The sequence below is a fragment of the Echiichthys vipera genome, assembly GCF_963691815.1.
Source record: "Echiichthys vipera genome assembly, chromosome: 11".
Classification (NCBI taxonomy): domain Eukaryota; kingdom Metazoa; phylum Chordata; class Actinopteri; order Perciformes; family Trachinidae; genus Echiichthys; species Echiichthys vipera.
This window is the reverse complement of record NC_139836.1, coordinates 5043048-5063095: the sequence shown is the minus strand read 5'-3', so window position 1 is coordinate 5063095 and position 20048 is coordinate 5043048. Positions and strand designations below refer to the sequence as shown.

General features: G+C 42.1%; 1 protein-coding gene across 1 annotated transcript in view; it reads left to right on the top strand.

Annotated features, from left to right (window-relative positions):
- Nucleotides 1–1931: 1931 nt before the first annotated feature.
- Nucleotides 1932–20048, top strand: part of cyp17a1 (cytochrome P450, family 17, subfamily A, polypeptide 1) — a gene marked incomplete at both ends in the record, with an annotated part of 18457 nt that continues 340 nt past the window's right edge. The window contains 7 exons of the mRNA XM_083922839.1: nt 1932–2246; nt 2346–2484; nt 7514–7749; nt 9968–10054; nt 12900–13118; nt 15754–15923; nt 16527–16630. Coding sequence (XP_083778965.1) covers nt 1932–2246; nt 2346–2484; nt 7514–7749; nt 9968–10054; nt 12900–13118; nt 15754–15923; nt 16527–16630 — 1270 coding nt within the window. The remainder of the gene's footprint in view (nt 2247–2345; nt 2485–7513; nt 7750–9967; nt 10055–12899; nt 13119–15753; nt 15924–16526; nt 16631–20048) is intronic.

Below are 20048 nucleotides of genomic sequence, written 5' to 3'. Positions count from 1 at the left end.
GTGCCTGGGCAGGGTCAAAATACATAGCAACGCGCACACTCTAATGATGATCATGTTTGGTCTCACTTTATAATTTACACTCAAAAACAATTGAATGGACTTTAATTTCTACATCATTGTCACGTACATTTGATATATAACCAGGTTATTCTAATCAATAGTCATTTCATTTCATTAACTCCCCTTTATTTAACCAGGAATATTCCCATTAAGATTTAACATCAGACAGCAGCATAAACACACAAGTTTCACATTTCAGACCACAACAACACACAACTAAACATGACACACAACTACACATCATAAAACAGCATTAAAAATAAAGAAGCAGATCAGTGCTCAGACACAGAACATGTGCGAATTGTATTTAAAAAGTCCTTAATCCTGCTTTTGAAATAGTCCATGCTGATGAGGGATTCCAGTTTGAAATGATCCTGTAGTTTATTCAAAGATAGGTAGAAATGCTACAGTGTGATCAATAAGCCTACTAAATCATTATGTAAGTTATCAACATTTGGCTCTTAGGGGCCCAGACCTACAGAGGTATGATTAATTAGTATGCATTATCTAATTATGGTGTTGTATTCATGCAGCTGTTCTGGGTGGAGCTCATTTGAAGTCATGTAGGTCAGTGTACCATATCTTCTAAATTGATCGCATGATTTGTGTGTTCAGTTTTGAACAGCAAATAAGCATTAACCACAGCTGTCAGAAAGAGTTGGGGAGGAAATCTTAAAGGAATATGTCTGAATTTGTCCATCGGTGGGGGAGTTGCTGTTCCAACACTGGCTCGATCGGTTAGTTTTGTTAGTTCCCAACCCTTTGAAATGTCAAAGTCAGTTAGTTAGTTTGAGGAACCAATCGAGGCAGCAGGTGTGAGGTGAAATGACGGTTTATGTCAGTGGTGTCTGCATGGACGGATTATGAGACAATGGGGCCCTGGGCACATCCAGAGGCCCCCCACTCTGTCTACAAAACAGCCAAATTCAAAGAGTCTACTTTTAGTCGTTTTGTCGTCATTTTGTTTCTCTTTGTGCTCATTTTATAACCATTTTAAGTTGTTTTGTATGTCTTTGTAATTGTTTTGTATCTCTGTAATTGTTTTATTTGTAGTCATTTTGCATCATACATTGGCGGTTTTCCATCTATTTTTAGACATTTTATGTGTCTATGTTGTGGTTTTGTATCTCTGTGGTCATTTTTTTCATCTACTTTGAATCATTGTGTCCTTGTTGTCATCTTTTCTCTCTTTGTGGTCATTTGGCTCATTTTGTTTACTTGTGGTAATTAAGCATCTCTTTGTGATCATTTGTGTTTTTTATCAGCAACATTTTATGCGTCAAAGCCCCTGACTTTATGGGCCCCTGGGCCCGGTTCAGTAATCCATCCATGGGTGTCTGGAGGCTTTGTCGAGAGCCTACAGTAGCAACATCAGTCTGACAGCAAGGTAAAGCAGTGAAAATATTCTAAATATAGCGTACACTTACACTGATATTCTTCTTTAGGTGTCTAAAATGCATTTAGGTGCTGCCCCCGTCCACAACAGTACATTGGCTTCCATGTCAGTACTCCAGGCCCCACTTACATTTACATATACTATATTTACTTTATTTATATACTTAACTATCCCTTTTAGTTGCAGAAAGTTAAATAATCTATTGTTCTTCAATACAGTAAAATACTGAGTGCTGACTACACAGTGAAACGTGAGTGTCGTGTGATTTCCTGCAAGGTTCCAATGAATCAAGCGTCACGTTATCTTGTTGAGATTGGCCTAGCCTTAAATATTCCGAGTCAAGGATGTGACATTGAAGGAGCTGCATAAAAAGCATGTCCCTGCAGCAGATCAGGGCCTCCCTGCAGAGCTCCTCTCTGTGAAGCTTGGCCTTCACTGAAACACACCCCTCTGTCAGGGTCCCACTGCTGTGGAAATGGCTTGGTTTCTGTGTCTGTGTGTGTTTTTTGCCGCGGGCCTGGCTTTTTTAGCGCTGCAGTTGAAGCTCAGGATGTCCGCCCGTGGCCCCCAGGAGCCCCCCCACCTCCCGGCGCTCCCCCTGATCGGCAGTCTGCTGAGTCTCCGCAGCCCACACCCTCCCCATGTGCTTTTCCAAAAACTGCAGGAAAAATACGGACAAACGTACTCTCTAATGATGGGCTCCCACTGCGTCATCATCGTCAACCAGCACACACACGCCAAAGAAGTCCTGCTGAAGAAGGGAAAGATATTTGCAGGAAGGCCCAGAACTGTGGGTATAACTCTTCTTCACTGTCTTCTTCCTCTTCCTGCAGCAGCAGTCATTCATGTTTTGTCCTTTTTTCCACCCCCCGTCCTGTGTGTGATGAAGGTAACCACAGACGTTCTGACCAGAGATGGGAAAGACATCGCATTTGGAGACTACAGTGCGACCTGGAGATTCCATAGGAAAATAGTGCACGGAGCTCTGTGCATGTTTGGAGAGGGCACTGCCTCCATCGAGAAGATCAGTAAGTACATGAATACTTTCACTTAGCATGAGGGTTATGAAACGTATGTGCCCCTGACACTGTGGCAAACACTTACGCAGACTGTATACATGATGAATATGGGAAGTTCTGTCTAAAACAGATGGGCATATGATCGGTCAAAGGGTCGGAACAAAAGAGGTGAATCGAAATGATGTTGTTCCACTCAAAGCATGAGCATCGTCCCAATGACTCTGCATAATCTAACGTCCTACCTACTGTTCATTTCCATTTTAAAGTTGTACATATCTTGCATTACTTACTTGCATTGTTTTTCCCCCACAATGGCCCCTATCAAATCACAGTTATTATTTGACAGTTACTTTGAAGTTCAAGGTGACATGATCACCTTATAGAATGTGATGCATTTTTATACCAGTGACAGTGTATAAAGTAGTTACAATTACTTTAACCAGCCAAGACATGAAATGCCATGTCACATAAAGACTCATTGAATACTTACAGTAAAGCACATTTTGTGAGTACTTTCTCGCCTTATTTCGAATGCAGGGCTACTTGTAATTAGACTTAGTCTTCTCTTTATTGATCCTTTGGGATGAACTCCCGCAAGGAAACTGGATTTCCAGCAGCTTACAAAAACACAAGGGAGGTATAAAAAATACAGGATAAGATAAACATCAAGTACGAAAAAATAAAATAGCTAACAGAAATATAGAAAGTAGACAATAAACAGTAAAACAATCAACTCTTAGCTAGATATACCCTATTTCCTCCTCCCCCTGAGTGAGGAGTTGGTCCTACACTTGGGCAGGAGCAGCCTTCAACTGAACAGGCCCCTCTGGTTGCTGATGACGGTGTGCAGGGGTGGCTGCCATTGTCAGTAATGTTCAGCAGTATGTTATGGAGTATTTCTACTAGTGATAGACCGATAAATCGGGCTGCCGATATATGTGTTTTTTAGGTGTATCGCTTCAGCCGATATTTGTGTTTTTAGGTGTATCGTATCAGCCAATATTTGTGTTTTTTGGTGTATCGTATCAGCCGATATTTGTGTTTTTAGGCGTATCGTATCAGCCGATATTTGTGTTTTTTTGGTGTATTATATTAGCCAATATTTGTGTTTTTTAGGTGTATCGTATCAGCCGATATTTGTGTTTTTTAGGTGTATCATATTAGCCGATATTTGTGTTTTTTAGGTGTATCGTATCAGCCGATATTTGTGTTTTTTAGGTGTATCATATTAGCCGATATTTGTGTTTTTTAGGTGTATCGTATCAGCCGATATTTGTGTTTTTTAGGTGTATCGTATCAGCCAATATTTGTGTTTTTTAGGTGTATCGTATCAGCCGATATTTGTGTTTTTTAGGTGTATCATATTAGCCAATATTTGTGTTTTTAGGTGTATCGTATCTGCCGATATTTGTGTTTTTTAGGTGTATCATATTAGCCAATATTAGTGTTTTTTAGGTGTATCATATTAGCCGATATTTGTGTTTTTTAGGTGTATCATATCAGCCGATATTTGTGTTTTTTAGGTGTATCGTATCAGCCGATATTTGTGTTTTTTAGGTGTATCGTATCTGCCGATATTTGTGTTTTTTAGGTGTATCGTATTAGCCAATATTAGTGTTTTTTAAGTGTATCGTATCAGCCAATATTTGTGTTTTTTAGGTGTATCGTATCAGCCGATATTTGTGTTTTTAGGTGTATCGTATCAGCCGATATTTGTGTTTTTTAGGTGTATCATATTAGCCAATATTTGTGTTTTTTAGGTGTATCGTATCAGCCGATATTTGTGTTTTTAGGTGTATCGTATCAGCCAATATTTGTGTTTTTTAGGTGTATCATATCAGCCGATATTTGTGTTTTTTAGGTGTATCGTATCAGCCGATATTTGTGTTTTTTAGGTGTATCGTATCAGCCGATATTTGTGTTTTTTAGGTGTATCATATTAGCCAATATTTGTGTTTTTTAGGTGTATCATATTAGCCGATATTTGTGTTTTTAGGTGTATCGTATCTGCCAATATTTGTGTTTTTTAGGTGTATCATATTAGCCGATATTTGTGTTTTTTAGGTGTATCGTATCAGCCGATATTTGTGTTTTTAGGTGTATCATATTAGCCGATATTTGTGTTTTTTAGGTGTATCATATCAGCCAATATTTGTGTTTTTTAGGTGTATCGTATCAGCCGATATTTGTGTTTTTTAGGTGTATCATATTAGCCGATATTTGTGTTTTTTAGGTGTATCATATTAGCCAATATTTGTGTTTTTTAGGTGTATCGTATCAGCCGATATTTGTGTTTTTTAGGTGTATCATATCAGCCGATATTTGTGTTTTTAGGTGTATCATATTAGCCAATATTTGTGTTTTTTAGGTGTATCGTATCAGCCGATATTTGTGTTTTTAGGTGTATCATATTAGCCAATATTTGTGTTTTTTAGGTGTATCGTATCAGCCGATATTTGTGTTTTTTAGGTGTATCGTATCAGCCGATATTTGTGTTTTTAAGCGTATCGTATCAGCCGATATTTGTGTTTTTTAGGTGTATCATATTAGCCGATATTTGTGTTTTTTAGGTGTATCGTTTCTGCCGATATTTGTGTTTTTTAGGTGTATCGTATCTGCCGATATTTGTGTTTTTAGGTGTATCGTATCAGCCGATATTTGTCTTTTTAGGCGTATCATATCAGCCAATATTTGTGTTTTTAGGCGTATCGTATCAGCCGATATTTGTGTTTTTTAGGTGTATCGTATCAGCCGATATTTGTGTTTTTTAGGTGTATCGTATCAGCCGATATTTGTGTTCATTAGGTGTATCGTATCAGCCGATATTTGTGTTTTTTAGGTGTATCGTATCAGCCGATATTTGTGTTTTTTAGGTGTATCGTATCAGCCGATATTTGTGTTTTTAGGTGTATCGTATCAGCCGATATTTGTGTTTTTTAGGTGTATCGTATCAGCCGATATTTGTTTTTTTTAGGTGTATCATATTAGCCAATATTTGTGTTTTTTAGGTGTATCGTATCAGCCGATATTTGTGTTTTTAGGTGTATCGTATCAGCCGATATTTGTGTTTTTTTGGTGTATTATATTAGCCAATATTTGTGTTTTTTAGGTGTATCGTATCAGCCGATATTTGTGTTTTTTAGGTGTATCGTATCAGCCGATATTTGTTTTTTTTAGGTGTATCATATCAGCCGATATTTGTGTTTTTTAGGTGTATCGTATCAGCCGATATTTGTGTTTTTTAGGTGTATCGTATCAGCCGATATTTGTGTTTTTTAGGTGTATCGTATCAGCCGATATTTGTGTTTTTTAGGTGTATCGTATCAGCAGATATTTGTGTTTTTTAGGTGTATCGTATCTGCCGATATTTGTGTTTTTAGGCGTATCGTATCAGCAGATATTTGTGTTTTTTAGGTGTATCGTATCTGCCGATATTTGTGTTTTTAGGTGTATCGTATTAGCCAATATTTGTGTTTTTAGGTGTATCATATTAGCCGATATTTGTGATTTTTAGGTGTATCATATTAGCCGATATTTGTGTTTTTTAGGTGTATCGTATCAGCAGATATTTGTGTTTTTTAGGTGTATCGTATCTGCCGATATTTGTGTTTTTTAGGTGTATCGTATCAGCCGATATTTGTGTTTTTTAGGTGTATCGTATTAGCCAATATTTGTGTTTTTAGGCGTATCGTATCAGCCGATATTTGTGTTTTTAGGCGTATCGTATCTGCCGATATTTGTGTTTTTAGGCGTATCGTATCAGCAGATATTTGTGTTTTTTAGGTGTATCGTATCTGCCGATATTTGTGTTTTTAGGTGTATCGTATTAGCCAATATTTGTTTTTTTTAGGTGTATCGTATCTGCCGATATTTGTGTTTTTAGGTGTATCGTATCAGCCGATATTTGTGTTTTTAGGCGTATCGTATCAGCAGATATTTGTGTTTTTTAGGTGTATCGTATTAGCCAATATTTGTTTTTTTTAGGTGTATCGTATCTGCCGATATTTGTGTTTTTAGGTGTATCGTATCAGCCGATATTTGTGTTTTTAGGCGTATCGTATCTGCCGATGCGGGCAGCTTTGTTCGCCAATAGTTTTTTCCCGGCATTATTTACAGACAGGTGTCCACAGGCAGCTCTGTGTTGCTGGAGACGCCTTTTTAAGTTCAATAAATGTTCCTTATTTTTAAATTGAAACTGTTTTCATCATTGTGTAATTTTTATGATGTAAATTGAGGGAGCAAAAGTAGTATCGGCTCCAGATATCGGCTCAAGAAAATCCTCAGTCCATATCGGTCATCGGCCAAGGCTGATGAAAAAGAAACGGGTATCGGCACTGGCCCTAAAGAATCCATATCTGTCGATCCCTAATTTCTGCCTTGAGATATTGCTACTTTTACATAGTAAACACTAAGTAAAATTCTGAATGTTTCCTTCACCGTTTTTGATAGCATTGGAAGGTGGCTGCACAGACATTAGACAACTAAAATTGGGTTCATTTGATGTTCTGCTCCAAAGACCCAAACATGTTTGCATCCCCTCACTTCCTGTCTGTGGCTCTCAGCTCTGAGCCCGTTGGTCCCTGCTGAAAACAGAAATCTTAAAAAGCACAAATATAGATTTTCATCAGTAATTTCCTTAAAAGCTGCTCACTGTAGTTTTTTTTATCCATCAAACAGCAGGCAATAGTGCGTTTGTTGGGTACTATTTCAAGCAGCGGATGATTCCACATTCGGTGCTCTGGTGTGCATTTGTGTCAGCAGGATGGTGTGTGTGTGTGTGTGTGTGTGTGTGTGTGTGTGTGTGTGTGTGTGTGTGTGTGTGTGTGTGTGTGTGTGTGTGTGTGTGTGTGTGTGTGTGTGTGTGCGCGTATAGAATTAAGTCAGAATAAACTACAGTGTGAGTTTATGGTAATGAAGGAACATGTTCCCCAGTACAATAGTGTGACTCATTGATGTGTTTTTAACAACAGTGGAACTCACAGAGGAAGCATACGAGTAAAAATAAGAGAGTAAACGTTGCTGCCTGTGTCCTGCTCAGTCTATGCAGAGGCCCAGTCTCTGTGCTCCATGCTGTCTGAGGCAGCAGCTGCTGGACTGGCCCTGGATCTGTCTTCTGAGCTGACTCGGGCCATCACCAACGTCATCTCTTCGCTCTGCTTCAGCTCCTCCTACCGCAGAGGAGACCCCGAGTTTGAGGCCATGCTGCGCTACAGTCAGGGTATTGTGGACACTGTGGCAAAGGACAGCCTGGTGGACATCTTCCCCTGGTTACAGGTAGACTACAGGAACACTGTATTAGTGCAGCAAACAAGGGACATAGAAGCACACAAGAGACATACAGGGACACAATTCAAGTATCTTTCGATATCAGTGTGTTTTATCAGTGTTATTAATACTTAATTACTTTCACTGTGTAATAACTAGCTGCTGTCTTAAAGTTATAAAACTAATTAAACTAATTAACCAATGGAGGCAGCAGTAGACCAGCTAGTGGTGTCCAAATGCAGCTTCATGAAGCATTAGTTGTATTTGTTGAGTCCACTAGATGGAGCTCTTGGTTTAAAGAAAAGGGCTCAATGAATGGTGATTCAGTGTGTTTTTAACCCTTTGTGGAACAGCGAGCTCCAGCTAGTGGACTCATAATGGCTAATGGTTCATGAAGCTTCATTTGGACATTACTACCAGCAGCTCCTGTGTTCTGAGTCAAAATGACTGTTTTGTCAGTGGTGTCTGGGGGCTTTGATGAGAGCAGAGATAACTGATGGTAAAGCTGTGAAGAGATTCTAAATATAGCCTGCACTATTAAACGGTATAACAATAAAAGGTATTGATTTTTTTAGGTGTTTTTGTAAAGTATATTGTCAAACTCTCAAAGCTGCGATGCTGGAACCAGGAAATCTTCAAATGATTAGTTGGCAAAAACACTTTCTGATGACTAAAGGTGACATACTCCAGCTCTGAGGCAAGGTGGAGATAATGTTAGTTCGGTCTGGCTGGGGAGAATATCAACACTCAAATAATCGTCTTTTAGCTCCACAGACATGAACGGACAGCATCCGTCTGTGGAGCAGTAATGTCAAAGTTAGAAAGATGGTGTTTGTCAGTAGAAATAACAATAGTATGCAAACGGTGATGTTCAGTTAACTAGTAATAACTAACTGCTGTCTTAAAGGTATAATCTGTTAGATGTTCATCTAGTTCAGTGGTTCTGAAACTTTGCACATGAAGTACCACCTCAGAAAATATCAGGCTCTCTCTAGTCCCACCACTAAGACTGATGTTCAAGTACAGCAGTGTAGGCAGACACTATTCAGCTACGGACAGGAAGGTTTATTCCTTATCAGAAGATTATTTATTGTTGACTCTTCTTCAGCCACAGCCACGCTGTAGAAAGGGTTAGCATCAGAACTGACATGTCAGAGTTTTTAAACCAATCATTTTACCTCTACTTACTCTCTTCCACCACAGTTTAGCTCGTAATTCATGATCGTGGCCATGTAACAGGCTGATATTGAAAGAAAAATATGACAGGAAATGCCAAACGTATTACTTTCTTAGTATTACATTAATTTAGTAATTAATGTTTCCGGGGTTTTTTTTAGATTCCTTCAAGTACCACTAGAGTGATCCAATCCTTTACCTCACTGGTGGTTCTCGAGTTTGAGTACCACCAGTGGTACAAGTACCACAGTTTGAGAACCAGTGATCTATTTAATTGTCTGTTTAGTTTATATCTTTCACAGAGTGAGTTAAAACAGAGGTGAATGATCATGTGACCCACTAATGAAAGCACTTGTTGCCTTTTTTGAGTATTACAATCTGTGAGACATTCCCTCTCTAGATGTAAATAAGCAGCCATGTTAGTGACACTGCTGACAGAGGTTGGTCTGTCAGTGGAGCTCGTCACTGCTGGATATGCTGCGTTCACTTGTAAATGTATCGGAAATCGGGAACTTTCGAGTCAGGAGCAAGTAGTAACGTGTGTGTGTGTGTGTGTTTAAGTGGGTAACACATAGGGGAAGGACTGGAAATGTAGAGGTGAATGTGTGTCAATAAAGTTTACAAAAGAGCAAAAAAAAAGAAAGAACAGGCTCGCCTGCAATTACATCTTACCGCCATAGGCCGCTAAAAACAACATGTCTGAAAGTTTTACTGGTTATGACTTTAAGACACACATTTTCCATAAATCCCATAAAGTTTGTCAAAAAGCATCTTGTGTCATGCAGCTTTGGTGCTGGAAGAACAGTCCTTCCTAGTTGGTAATTAGCATCAGTTTACAGCAGTTATAATAAATGTAGTCTGTCTTTTTTTATTATTTTGTTAACACCTTCAAAGCATGCGACTCAACTGTAGCTTCAGATCAGAAGAAAGAAGAAAGTGAGGATTGCAACATACTGATTATAGAGATTCGGTCAAATTTGTATTAAAATCATGTACACTAACTTCATCATACAGCACTGTGTTGTATGACATGTGTCTCTCTTTGTCACAGATTTTTCCTAATGCAGACCTGCGTCTTCTGAAGCATTGTGTTTCAATCCGAGACGAACTTCTACAGAAGAAATATGATGAACACAAGGTACAGTTGGCCTCTCGTTAATAAAACGCTCTGCACTGTCACTGAGGTACAGATGGTTGTGATTTAAGGGTGAACAGTTTGTAACTCTAAAGTCTCAGGGACGTTCCTGGAAACGTAAGTCAGTTGTTAGTAATTATAAGGAGAATGGAGTGGACATGGAGTTTACATTGAGAAAGCAATATTTAACTGGGTTAAGATTGTGATTAAGGAAGATTTCTGGAAATACACAGCAGTTTATGACCTCTACCCAGCTACTGTATGTCCCCAGCTCCTTTATTTCATTTTTCTTTTTTTATTGACTCATGAAATATGAACAAAAAAAACAATCATTATCATTTTTGAAGGGCCTGACTGATATGAGATCATTGAGGCCAATACTAAGACCCATTTTAGTGGGGAAAGTCTAGAGATTACCAATATGGCGGCTGATATGGAATTATTGAGCTGGAATAATAATCAATCTTTTCATTGTGGAGTTCACATCGATATGACTCTGCAAAGATACACAAATTATAATACAATACAATGTATAACATATTTAACCAATTCTAAAAAATGAGCAGTAAGATAATAAGAAATGAATCAAAACAAAGTAAATTGCTATAGATAAATCCGGTTTCATCATCTAGCAGAGGGGGCGTCTCCCTCCAGTATGCACATGCTTGAATGGGAGCTGTCATTCAAACCTTTAGCTCATGAAGAGCGCCCCTGTCTGAGGCCGTACGGTCTACAGGGATTCAAACCTTTACCTCATGAAGAGCGCCCCTGTCTGAGGCCGTACGGTCTACAGGGATTCAAACCTTTACCTCATGAAGAGCTCCCCTGTCTGAGGCCGTACGGTCTACATGGATTCAAACCTTTACCTCATGAAGAGCGCCCCTGTCTGAGGCCGTACGGTCTACAGGGATTCAAACCTTTACCTCATGAAGAGCTCCCCTGTCTGAGGCCGTACGGTCTACAGGGATTCAAACCTTTACCTCATGAAGAGCGCCCCTGTCTGAGGCCGTACGGTCTACATGGATTCAAACCTTTACCTCATAAAGAGCGCCCCTGTCTGAGGCCGTACAGTCTACATGGATTCAAACCTTTACCTCATGAAGAGCGCCCCTGTCTGAGGCCGTACGGTCTACATGGATTCAAACCTTTACCTCATGAAGAGCGCCCCTGTCTGAGGCCGTACGGTCTACAGGGATTCAAACCATTACCTCATGAAGAGCGCCCCTGTCTGAGGCCGTACGGTCTACAGGGATTCAAACCTTTACCTCATGAAGAGTGCCCCTGTCTGAGGCCATACGGTCTACGCGGAGTCAAACCTTTACCTCATGAAGAGTGCCCCTGTCTGAGGCCGTACGGTCTACATGGATTCAAACCTTTACCTCATGAAGAGCGCCCCTGTCTGAGGCCGTACGTCTACATGGATTCAAACCTTTACCTCATGAAGAGCGCCCCTGTCTGAGGCCGTACAGTCTACATGGATTCAAACCTTTACCTCATGAAGAGCGCCCCTGTCTGAGGCTGTACGGTCTACATGGATTCAAACCTTTACCTCAGGAAGAGCGCCCCTGTCTGAGGCCGTACGGTCTACATGGATTCAAACCTTTACCTCATGGAGAGCGCCCCTGACTGAGGCCGTACGGTCTACATGGATTCAAACCTTTACCTCATGAAGAGTGCCCCTGACTGAATCCGTGCGGTCTACATGGATTCAAACCTTTACCTCATGAAGAGCGCCCCTGTCTGAGGCCGTAGGGTCTACATGGATTCAAACCTTTACCTCATGAAGAGCGCCCCTGTCTGAGGCCGTAGGGTCTACATGGATTCAAACCTTTACCTCATGAAGAGCGCCCCTGTCTGAGGCCGTACGTCTACATGGATTCAAACCTTTACCTCATGAAGAGTGCCCCTGTCTGAGGCTGTACGGTCTACATGGATTCAAACCTTTACCTCATGAAGAGCGTCCCTGTCTGAGGCTGTACGGTCTACATGGATTCAAACCTTTACCTCATAAAGAGCGCCCCTGTCTGAGGCCGTACGTCTACATGGATTCAAACCTTTACCTCATTAAGAGCGCCCCTGTCTGAGGCCGTACAGTCTACATGGATTCAAACCTTTACCTCATGAAGAGCGCCCCTGTCTGAGGCCGTACGGTCTACATGGATTCAAACCTTTACCTCATGAAGAGCGCCGCTGTCTGAGGCCGTACGGTCTACATGGATTCAAACCTTTACCTCATGAAGAGCGCCCCTGTCTGAGGACGTACGGTCTACATGGATTCAAACCTTTACCTCATGAAGAGCGCCCCTGTCTGAGGCCGTACGGTCTACATGGATTCAGACCTTTACCTCATGAAGAGCGCCCCTGTCTGAGGCCGTACGGTCTACATGGATTCAAACCTTTACCTCATGAAGAGCGCCCCTGTCTGAGGCCGTACGGTCTACGTGGATTCAAACCTTTACCTCATGGAGAGCGCCCCTGTCTGAGGCCGTACGGTCTACATGGATTCAAACCTTTACCTCATGAAGAGTGCCCCTGTCTGAGGCCGTACGGTCTACATGGATTCAAACCTTTACCTCATGAAGAGCGCCCCTGTCTGAGGCCGTACGGTCTACAGGGATTCAAACCTTTACCTCATGAAGAGAGCCCCTGTCTGAGGCCGTACGGTCTACAGGGATTCAAACCTTTACCTCATGAAGAGAGCCCCTGTCTCAGTCAAGTAGAAAACACTGGCTGTGATTATTATTGTGATACATATTAACATTTTAAGTTGCTCTAGCAGCCTAAAGTAAAGTCCATCAAATATATACTGTATACTATGAGTGCATAGTGACGTGGGGCCCCCTCCCAGGCAGACTACAGTGACCACGTGCAGAGGGACCTGCTGGACGCTCTGCTGAGAGCCAAGCGCAGCGCTGACAACAACAACACTGCCGAGATCGGCGCAGAGCCTGTGGGCCTCAGTGACGACCACCTGCTCATGACTGTGGGAGACATCTTTGGAGCCGGTGTGGAGACAACCACCACTGTGCTCAAGTGGGCCATCATCTACCTCATCCGTCACCCACAGGTAAGGCTGGAGCAGAAGCGCTGTTTCCCCTCCATACTTTATGTGTTTACATGATGGAATGCTTTTATTTAGCTTAAAGTGTAATTCTGGCGTAAAATCATCTCATAGTCTTTTTGACACTCACATACATCAAATTAGCCATCGAGACAGTTTTTCATATGTAACAATTATTAACGGAGATATCCCAGAGAGTCGCTAACAGCCGGACGTGGCTAATAGTGAATAGCTCGGGGCAGTACGGTGAAGGCATTCAAAGGTCTTTTTCAACCACTAATGCTGCTGAAAATAACAGCAAACCTCTGCAGCAGCATGAGAAGAGTCCCTACACAGAAAACAAAGCACCAACAACGTAGTTAGTGAACCCAGAGTTTCACTCTGAGCAAGAGTGTTTTAAAGGCTTACCTACTGGCCCCTGTACCAGCTCCCTTCATAGTAAAGTCCATTCAAGGGGATTACCAAAGTCGACCCCAAAGGAAGGAGCCCATTGGTGCTTCGTTTTCTGTTTCTCCAGTTCAGTAAACAGTCTATGGGTCCATCTCTCTCCTCTCACGCAGCCGCACTGTTAACTGTTGTTATGTGTCACCATGAGGGTTAGAAGTCGGAGGTGGGCGGTGACGACATCTTTTAACAAAGTCTGAGGTTTCACCATCCAGACGACAACGCCATGGGGGTGTTTTCAAATCTTCCCACTCTGGGACCTGGTTTCAAAAGATCCCGTTTTCAGGCTCCGATAACACTGGCTTCATGTGGATGGTCGACCAAAACAATACTAAAGGTGTGCAGTTACAGGAAAACAGTCTTCATGTGGATGGGCCCTTAGTTACAGTTTAGCCAAATGTTGGGGCTGGGTTTTCAGTTTTTGTCATTTTCTGACTGTGGACAGAACCCATTTTGACATGATCTGCAGTTCCTCTATAGTCCACTAGATGCTGATCTCATTCCATTGATACGAGTTCTTTCATTTCCACAGTTTAGGATCTCATAGGGCGTGATCACACTGTCCTCCCGGACCGAGACCCGGACTTTAGGGTACTTGTCCCCCCTCCCTCTCCCCCCCGCGCCCCAGCCCCGTTTGTACTCACACTGCCAGGGCCTCGGCCAATGCTTCTTGCTGTCCATACGTCATCACGCCGTAACACGTCAAACGCATTGATCGCGTGTGTGTGGCTTTGTTTACAAATCTTTCCATAGACCTCGGAGTTTTTGTGCGTCTTGTCGACTGTTTTTGAATATTTTCATCCGACCAAATCTGCAGTAAACACTCCACCTCCGCATCACATCAACGTGAACCTTTCACCGCCATTGTTGTTGTTGTTAAATGTCCGCGCATGGTTCGTCCTTCTATTTACATGTCCGAACAGGCGGACATAGAGCTACTGCCGTAGGGCTCGTGCTCGTGCTCGTACACGTGCGCACGCTCGTGCTCGTACATGTGCAAACGGCTCCGCTAAAGCCCACCTCTTTCAAGCGGGCCGTGGACGGTCCGCTGGCCACAGTTGTGCGCGGAGCGGGTGCACTCACACTGCACAAAGGTACTAGGCTTTAGCTGAAAAACCGGTTTTGGCCGCGGCCAAAAGGATAGTGTGATCGCGCCCATAGATATGTCACTTCTCCTCATGTGAGTCCTGGAGAAGAAAGTGTGTTAGCCTGTCACAGTCAGTTATGGGGTTAGGTGGTTTAGTGTCTTTATCACTGCTCTCCTTTTTGATTGCTTATAAAGAAAGAAAAGGAACCAAAAAAATAGAGAGAATGAATGCAATAGAACTGCCTTTTATTATTTAGTTTGACAGTAACAGGAAATGAGCATAAACTACCTCCTTTAAAATATTTTTGTCTGGGCAAAGTAACGTTGTATTGGATAGGTGCGTAGACTCACATACTCACAGATACGATACCAGCATTTAAGGCAGCATCAAGAGCATTTCTGATACTGGTCAACTCTACATTCTCAACAGTGTCCCCACAAAACATCTGTGGTGACAGAACTAATTAAAAGGCCACAAGGTTTATAAGAAGACACGAGCACCTGTGAGTGTGTAAAGTGTGAGAGACGAATTGTTAAGGCCCCATCTGTTTAATATCCAATAACGGTTGAAAATGTGAAAAAGTGATATATTTCTTTAAAAAAGTGTGAAATTCATTATGTGAATTTGTGAAACTTTTCAAAACCCTGATAAGAACACATTGATAGAGCGTATGTAGGGCTGGGAGATTAATGGATTTATATTTTCAGTCAGGAGTCAGACTTTCAAACATCCTGAAAACAAGATAATCAAGATAAAACAAGAATTGTGCTGCATTCTGTTTCACAGTGATGCTTTTTCATGACTTACTGACACACTATGTTGGATATCATTGACTAAAACTTTGAATATATGTTTAGTATATGTATGTGTTTCAGTTTTTAGTAGGTTGTGACAGTGCACTACAATGTCCATACCATTTATTTTTTAATTTTTACTATATGTATTACTTTTATACTATGTATTTAATACAGTAAAAACAAGTTTTCAAAAAATAAAAATAATGATAAATTATTGTGATCTCAGTATTGACCAGAATAATTCAGATTTTTGTCATACAGAGTAATCCTAGTGCAGAACATGGATATTTCAGACTCTGTGTGTGTGTTTAGGTGCAGAGGCGTATCCAGGAGGAGCTGGACAGTAAGGTGGGGGGGGACCGGTCCCCCCAGCTCAGTGACAGAGGCAGTCTCCCCTACCTGGAGGCCACCATCAGGGAGGTGTTACGGATCCGCCCTGTGTCCCCTCTGCTCATCCCCCATGTAGCCCTCAGTGACACCAGGTACTCAACACATGACCCTCATTCACTGTTACACGCCAGTTACGTTGTACTAACTGGAGCTGTGTTCGAAACCGTTCCCTCACTCATTCACTATTCCCTATATAGTGTTTATTAAAAAGTGCAATGGTTGTGTGTCCTGATTAGGAGCTGTAATAGCCCAGGGTTCATTTATTTCATGAGTGAGTAACAGCAGTAAGCTCATGAGGATCTAGTCAGCTGGTGAGTAATGGTTGCTTGTAATGGTTGTTCGTAACAGTTGTTCGTAACGGTCGTTCGTAACGGTTGTTCGTAACGCACACCATATGTACACTCAAATGAGCTGTGCATTGTGGATATTTTATAGTGGACTATATAGTGAATGAAATTAACCACAGAGAATTTGAACACCACTACAAAATGGCGTACACACACTATATAGTGCACTACTCCTATGAGAGGGAACGATTTGGAACACAGCTTAAGTGTGTAACATAACTGGACTGACACTGGCATGATTCTGGAGAACTGTGCTTATCATTTCATCTTTACAAAGCAATGTGTTTGATGCACAGACACGCACAGTCTGAGAGAACACTGATCCTCTATGTGTCTGCTGCTCTGTAGCATCGGGGAGTTCTCAGTGAGGAGAGGAGCTCGAGTCATCATCAACGTGTGGTCTCTGCACCACGATGAGAAGGAATGGAACCACCCTGAGCTCTTCGACCCTGGTGAGAGGCCGTGCAATATTTTACCTGCAAAATGATGCAGTGAAACGTAATAGTTCACAGTCATTTATGGAGCCACAAGGCCTTTTTCTCATGTCTGCTGGGGAAAAGGCCTGTTGTGGCCTTTGACAGATGAACTGAAGTCGCGTTTTCACTGAACTCAATAAAGAACAAGGTTAATGATAATGTAGAATGGGAACATGAACTGTCTAAACCAGTTAAACCAAAATTAAATCTTGAGAAGATTTAGAGTGGACCTACTCAGACTCAACTTAGTTTCAGGTTTATACATGTATCTTGTGTTTCTGCTACATGTTTATAGGCTTTAACGTTAAAAAAAACAGTGTTTTCTCAAATTGCTCATGGCTGCTTCACCTGTCTCCACTTTCTGTCTGAGACCCTGTTTAGATGCAGATGAAGGAAACGCAAAAGTGGCGCTGCGTTCTCATGTTTAGACGAGCGTCGAGCTTCTTTGGGGGGAAATCTGCATGTATTCGGTGACTCAAAAGTGTGTGAAATTGGATGTAGTGTGCACGTCAGGTGTCTACGTGGAGCTGTGAAGCACTGCCACACAACAGCACCCAGAGCTGGTGCATGCGTAGAAACGTCCATCTCCTTCTCTCCCTAACAGCGGAGAAGCAGGACGCCGTACAGTGTGACAGGGATCTGCAGCACGGTCTGCGACCTCCCACCGCCTCAGCTCCACCCAGGACACTTGAATGTCCCACTCATGGAAACAGTCCCACATGTTTGTTGTTGTTTACCTGAACTCTGTACACGGATGTTACAGAAACACGTACGCCACGTGAGCCAGCGTGAGCAGATCAGAGCACACTTTTGCATTTTTACCCCTTTACAACAAAGGCACATCTGGTAAAAATCGTTTTCCACCTGCGAGCGTTTTCGTGTAAACAGGGCCTGAGACTCTCTGATGTAGCGTCCGACCCTTTAAGATCCCCTCCCAATAAAGCCAAGTCTGCTCTGTACTGTACAGTTAGCCCGGGACTAACTGTAAGGGAAGAGAGCAGCACGTTCTACTATCAAAGTCAAAGTCATCTTTATTGTTAATTCTTCACATGAACAAGACATACAAGGAATCGAAATTTTGTTCGTGAGAGCGAGAGGTCGCTGCGTCTACACGCGCCGCCATCTTTTGTATGAAAATCACCTAAACCAAAAACTACACAACCGGACATGTTCCAGCAGGGATGTGATCTAAAATTAGGGACAAAGTAACATCAGAAACCAAGATTAGTGTATGTAATGCACACTGCACTAGGGTGTCTGGAGCAGAAGGCCATATAAAGAAATCCAGCTCACTTTGAGGCAAGAGTAGAAAAAAAACAGTTGTAACAGTTGAGCGCTCAGGACGGTCTGAAATCCTTTTAATAATAATAATAATAATAATACATTTAATTTGAGGGCGCCTCTCTGGGCACTCGAGGACACCGTACAATTGCAAAATAGATAAAAATAAATAAAATAGATAAAAACACTAAGAAGGAAATACAAAACAGATAAGAAAAGACAATATGGATGGTTAAGTGGGGTAGGCAGTCCGGAATAGGTGAGTTTTTAGTTTTGATTTGAAGTGTGTGAAAGAGTCCAAGATCCTGAGATCCGGTGGAAGTGCGTTCCAGAGTTGGGGGGGCAGAACGGCTGAAAGCCCTGCTCCCCATGGTGACAAGGCGGGCGGGGGGGACAGAGAGGTGGACAGAGGAGGCAGATCTGAGGGAACGGGAAGGGGTGGCGATGTTGAGGAGTTCAGACAGATAAGGAGGGGAGAGGTTGTGGATGGCCTTGAAGGTAAACAGGAGTATTTTGAATTCGATGCGGAGTTTGACCGGGAGCCAGTGGAGTTGCTGCGGAACAGGGGTGATGTGGTGGATGGAGGGGGTTCTGGTGATGATCCGAGCTGCAGAGTTCTGAACCAGTTGGAGTTTATGGAGGTGTTTGTAAGGTAGACCGAAGAGAAGGGAGTTACAGTAGTCGATACGGGAGGTGACAAGGCTGTGTACAAGAATTGCAGTGGAGTGAGGAGAAAGGGAGGGGCGGAGGCGATTAATATTGCGTAGGTGGAAGTAGGCAGACCGGGTGATGTTGTTGATATGGGATTGGAATGATAACGTGCTGTCGAGAATGACACCCAGACTCTTAACCTGAGGGGAGGGGGAGACAGAGGAATGGTCAATGGTGAGGGAGAAACTGTCAGTTTTTGAGAGGGTTGATTTGGTGCCAATTAAAAGGAATTCTGAATTCTGTTTTTTCACTGTTGAAAGTTTTTTCACTTTTACCTCTGATACATATGTTTCCCTCAGTATTTGAAGCTCCGGCCACGTTTTATATGAACATCCAACATTGTAACGTTATATATATGGCAAAAAATAAGGAAAAGCATGATAGGTCTCCTTAAAACTCTGGATGACATCTAGAATATGTTAAGAAATGTTCAAACTTAAAGTCTCTAGAGATTAGTAGTTCACCTTTGTGCACTGAAAAATAACATTTAGCTGCAACAGCAATGTGTCCTTCCAGAGAAAAACAACCCTAGTTGCTCAGGATAGTCCAGGTGTCACTTCATGGGGACATTGTATCTGGAAATACATTTTTTTGTTGTTCTAATCCCATTCACTTCCATTGTATTATATCTCAAATTAGGGCTGGGCAATAATTGAATTTATTGTCTTTAGATGGAATCGTGTCGTGATTAAATCATATATCATGATATCAAAATGAATCATATTAAGCACATGGTAACTCAAACTTTTCAGAAAATCTGACGTGAGATATTTTGAGTTTACGTTTTGCACTTAAGTTGTCAATAAAATAAGAAAACACTCACACAGCAGTATACAAAGGTAGGCCTTACCATGTGTTCATATATGAAATGGGATAGAAGCTCTATCTCAAATAAATCTTTTGACTTATAACTTTCATCCATCCATCCTCTTCATCATCTTGTCCCTATCGGGGTCGTGGGGGGCTGGAGCCGATCCCAGCTGACATCAGGTGTGAGGCGGGGCACACCCTGGACAGGACGCCAGTCTATCACAGGACACATAGAGACGAACAGAGACAGACAACCATTCACACCTACGGGTGATTTAGAGTCATCAATGAACCGAACACCTGCACGTCTTTGGACTGTGGGAGGAAACCGGAGAACCCGGAGAAAACCCGCGCAGACATGGGGAGAACATGCTAACTCCACACAGGAGGGCCCCAGCCGGGATTCAAACCGGAAACCCTCCTGCTGTGAGGCGACAGTGCTAACCACTAAACCACCGTGCCGCCCTTGACTAATAACTTATAGCTTTTTGAGTTTTACATGACCTGGCCCTTTAAGAAGAAATGTAAAATTAAACTATTTAACCGCAGCATTTGGCTGGTTGCTGGTTCTGATGTCTGACCCTGAGTGTGA